Source organism: Pygoscelis adeliae, unplaced genomic scaffold (assembly GCF_000699105.1).
Source record: "Pygoscelis adeliae isolate BGI_AS28 unplaced genomic scaffold, ASM69910v1 Scaffold232, whole genome shotgun sequence".
Classification (NCBI taxonomy): Eukaryota; Metazoa; Chordata; class Aves; order Sphenisciformes; family Spheniscidae; genus Pygoscelis; species Pygoscelis adeliae.
Genome location: NW_008824473.1, coordinates 2,790,576 through 2,795,301, shown reverse-complemented (window position 1 = coordinate 2,795,301; position 4,726 = coordinate 2,790,576). Strand labels below are relative to the sequence as shown.

Genomic DNA, 4,726 nt, shown 5'->3' with positions numbered 1-4,726 from the left:
TATTAGTATTATTTTATTTCAATTATTAAACTGATTTTATTATCTCAACCCACGAGTTTTTCTCACCTGTGCTCTTCCAATTCTGTCCCCTATCCCACCGGGGGGGGCTCAGGGAGGAGTGAGCGAGCGGCTGTGTGGTGCTCAGTTGCTGACTGAGGTTAAACCACAACAACTAAGTAAAAATAAATAAGTATAAACATCTGAATTAAATACAGATTTTATAGCCGTCAGTATTATTTCTCCTACCAAAATATCTGCAGCAAATCGGGTTTTTATGTTAATGTATGTCTCAAATGTGTTAGAGGGAGATCTGTCAGAGGAACGTGTTACGGAGAATTAAAAATCTTAATTCACAGTTTTATTCATGGTGATACAAACTGCATAAACTTGACACATTATCATTACTCACTTCAATAAAACTAGAAGTTTAGCAGTACTTGCTTGTGGCTTTTAGCTAGAGAGCTGCCTTCAGTGAGTAGAATAAATTAATACTGTCCTAATTAAAATTTGTTCCCATGTAAAACAGAAAAAAAATACAATTATACTTTAGCCTTATACCAGGCGTTTGTATCGAACTTGGTGGACCAGTGATTTAATGGGTTGGAAAGTCATATTCCTTACATTTTACATGAAGGGACAGTTGGGTACTTGCAGAAACAATTCAGCATTTTCTCATGCCGTTCTTATTCTGATTTGTTCATATCGGCAAGAGTACGTTGCTCAAAATCATAGAAGAAAAAGTCAGAAGGGAGAAAACAGTATTTCTCTTTTAATCTGGAAGATAAGGGTATAGCAGGATGAAATGGCTGAAAGCTTAAACTAGAAATTACGCATTTTGGGTTAAGTATTTACAGGATGTTGTGCAGACCAGTGTCGTGGTTTAACCCCAGTCGGCAACCAAGCACCAGATAGCCGCTCGCTCACCCTCCCCCCGTGGGATGAGGGGAGAGAATCGGAAAAGCAAAAGTAAGAAAACTCATGGGCTGAGGTAAGAACAGTTTAATACTTGAAATAATAAGATGATAATAATAACAACAACAATAACAACAATAATAAATTGTGATAGAAAGTAGGTTATGCAACCGCTCACCGACCAACGCTCAGTCAGTCCCTGAGCAGCGGTCGCCGCCCCCTGGCCAGCTTTCCCCAGTTTATGTACTGAGCATGACGTCACATGGTATGGAATGTCCCTTTGGCCAGTTTGGGTCAGCTGTCCTGGCTGTGCCCCCTCCCAGCTTCTTGTGCACCTCCAGCCTTCTCAGTCGGTAGAGCACGAGAAGCTGAAAAGTCCTTGACTTAGTATAAACACTGCTTAGCAACAACTAAAACATCGGTGTGTTATCAACATTGTTCTCATCCTAAATCCAAAACACAGCCCTGTACCAGCTACTAGGAAGAAACTTGACTCTGTCCCAGCTGAAACCAGGACAACCAGTCACTGCTAGCTCAGCAAATCTGCACTATGCTCCATTGAATTGTGTAATAACTCAGGCAATACTTCAGTCAGCGTGCTAGTTGCTTAATATTTTTATACTTAAGAGCCTTGTGGGTTCTGCGTCATGGGACTCCATGGTTTATTCACTGATTTAATTATATGCAAGCTGGATGGAGGAAATTTTGTAGCTTATGTTACTGGATGACGTTAATAGTCTCATCTTCAGCTGGTGCAAGATGGTGTGATACTCCGTTTCCATTGAACTATATTGATAGGTAGGACCTGGGCATTGGACCGTAGAAACTGAAAAAACTAATTTTATTGTAAGTGTAAGGTGTCGTTCTCTGATGGCAAGGCATAAACAGTGTTATAAAAGCAGACATTGGATGGGCAGTACTTTGAACTGAATGATATCTTACCCCATTAAGGTGGAATGGATATAAAATGCATTTTATATCTTTGAGATGCACTGAGCACACAGGGAAACTTGCAAATTTCCTCTAGTAAATCTAGTAAAAAATTGTTCCTTCTCCTCTGTAAAAATTTAGTTACTGCATCATGCAATGTTAGAAAAACACATACCTTTTAACTTGGGAAAGAGAAAGCTCACACAAGAAAACAGTAAGCTGAACAAAAAGTAGTACCCTCTTTGGTTCATAAAAGCCTAAATCAGAAATCTGATGCTGGAAGGTCTGAGTAAAGATACTTGGGCATTTTTCAGTGCGATGTTTCTTCCTTGACCAGCCAGTTCATCACATGCTTAGCTCATCCCTTCCCACCTGGTGAGCAGGTGAGAATTCTATAAAAGAGCAGCTTGGATTTCACAGGGATATTGTGAGGCCCTCCTGTTAGATCTTTAGCTGGGAATATGCTTTTGAAGAGCAAAGTATGAATATTAAAACTGTTACGTACAGGGGTACATTAGTGTTCTTGCTTTTCTATAGGTAAATAAATTGGCCTCCTGACAGAGGTTAGACATGTGCTGTACAGATATTTTATTCTGGATTTGACAGTTTATTATTAAGTAGCTTTGCCTTCTCTTCTTCCAAGCTAATAAGGAATGTAAGTTAAACAGAGGAATGAAATATTTTCACAAAGACACAGAAAAATTTAACTAACCTAAGGTTAGTTACTGTATTTTGGCTTTCGTAGAAAACATTAGCACTAAAAATACTTGCCTTTTAGAGCAAAGTGCATGAAGGAAGTGTGTTTGTGTATACGTATATGTTTGTGTGTATGTCTTTAAACTTTCTAAAGGTTTAGTCCTTAGGAAGCTAATGGGGGCATGGGATCAGTTCTCTGCTTTCGTCTGTCACATAGAAATGGGAGTGGGAGGGCTGCAATAGAGCCGGGCGAGGCCGGAGGTGCGGGAGTCCACGGGGAATCCTTAGCTGAGACATAGCATCGATAAGTGGCTCCTTTGGTCAAACCACTCATTTGAGATGTTGCCTGGAATTTTTTTTTAGCATGGCTTAGAAATTCATGTGTGTCCAGACTGCTTTTTATGGTGTCCATGCTGTTGGAAATGTCTTGTTGCGGGAAAAGATTAACAAGGAGTATAATTAGTCTCTGAGATAACTGGTCCTGAAGGGTTTTGACCTGACTTTTCAATCTCTGATGGAGTCACCATCCTCATCCCGTGTGCTCCATCTGCTGGGCACGCTGTCAGGTTAACTTAGAATAGACACTGTTTATGTGAGGCAGCTGTTGGTGGCAACAATAATATTCTGTTCCTAATTAAATTCCATTGCAGATTTTTTGTCTGAACTCTTAATAGACTTCTTTCTTCCTGGACTTTGGGGAGAAATTAGGGAGAAATGTGTTTGTTTGTTTAGAGCCTGGACATTTAGCATTGCTGTTTCCTGGGATGCAGAATATATTTTTTTTTATGCAATGTTCTTCTCAAGTGGTAAAAATTTTCTTGAGCAAATCACTTTTACAAGTTCAATCCCGTGAGAATTTAGCACGTGGAAAATTTGAGAGTGAAAGTGGGTGGAACTTGTAACTTCCCCAGAAAACATATTAGTTGGACAAGAGACAAGTGCTCCTAATCAGCTTTATGTGCCCCAAGAGATGAGAGCATTCAGTTTGTAAATCGAAATATAAATGAAAGAAACCATAGTTTAAATTAAGGCCTTATTTTCATGAATGCTTTACAAATATCTTCTTTTATATATATTTTTGTGGAACAAATGTGCTTATGACCATAAGTTGTACGTTTCTGTTTTAAAGCAAATTTTACTATTTTGTGACTGGGTTACTATCCAAAATGTGCAGAAATTTTGATCTGTTCCTCCTCCCCCTTCCCCAGCATGAGGTTAGCCTAAAATTAATGCTATTTTAAAGTAAATGCTGCCTAGTCTATGAATTATTTTTATCTGTCTTCTGGTATCAGTTATATTGTGCTTGCTTCCTACTTTTTAAGCATTTCTGAGGACTGGAAATGTACATTTTCCTACTCAGAATTTAAATGTGCCGAATAGTGTTGATAGATAACAGTTCACCGCTGTTCCTGCCAAGATCATGGTGGCTTTACAGCGATGTAATCAATAAAATTAATGGTATGACAATTGGGGAGCTCCTGTTCTTCACGGTACTATCTGAAATGTCAAAGAGCAATTATTGTAGAGATCTCTGAGCGGTCTCTCCACAGGCAGAACTCGCAGGGAATTCCCATCATCCTGAGTTTGGTCTATAACGTAGGCTACCTTTGAAACTTAAAATTGCACAATTGTTCTCCTCTTTCCTCTGTTAAATATGTGATTTCTGGTTTAAGATTGACACGAGCTACTTCTTGGAAACTTAATATTTAAAGATAAGATAGTTTCCTCACTTGAAAGGGATGCAGGGGTTTTTCATCGGTCTGTTTTGTTTCTTTTTATGTGTTTGTGTTTAAACGTAGGTGTTTTGTCAATGTATTATCTCTCATCCTTCTAAGAGCCTTTAAAACTTGTGCTCTGAATAAGACTTGCAAAACGTTCGATTAAACAGGATTCAGGTGGATTTGGGTGGAATGTATGTGCTTCATACAAATTGCCAGAAAGAAGAAACCTTATTAGGTGTTTTTTCCTTTTCTGTGTGTTTAATGCAAAAGTTGCTTTGTTAACCACCTTAACTCCAGCTAAACCTACCCTCTGAACTCGGAGAGTGACAACGTGACCAGCTACATCTGTGTAGTCCCCTTTAAGGAGCTGGGTCTGGGACTGAGCGAAGAGCAGGTCTCTGAAGAGGAGGCGCACAATCTAACCGATGGCTTCAGCTTGCCTGCGCTCAAGGTAACCTCTCCTAGAA

At 39.3% G+C, this 4,726-nt stretch overlaps 1 protein-coding gene across 1 annotated transcript in view; it reads left to right on the top strand.

The window, feature by feature from the left end:
- The window catches only part of VEZT (vezatin, adherens junctions transmembrane protein), a 58,614-nt gene that overhangs the window by 37,337 nt on the left and 16,551 nt on the right, over positions 1-4,726 (top strand). The window contains exon 7 of the mRNA XM_009321353.1: positions 4,563-4,710. Within this exon, the coding sequence (XP_009319628.1) occupies positions 4,563-4,710 (148 nt within the window). The remainder of the gene's footprint in view (positions 1-4,562; positions 4,711-4,726) is intronic.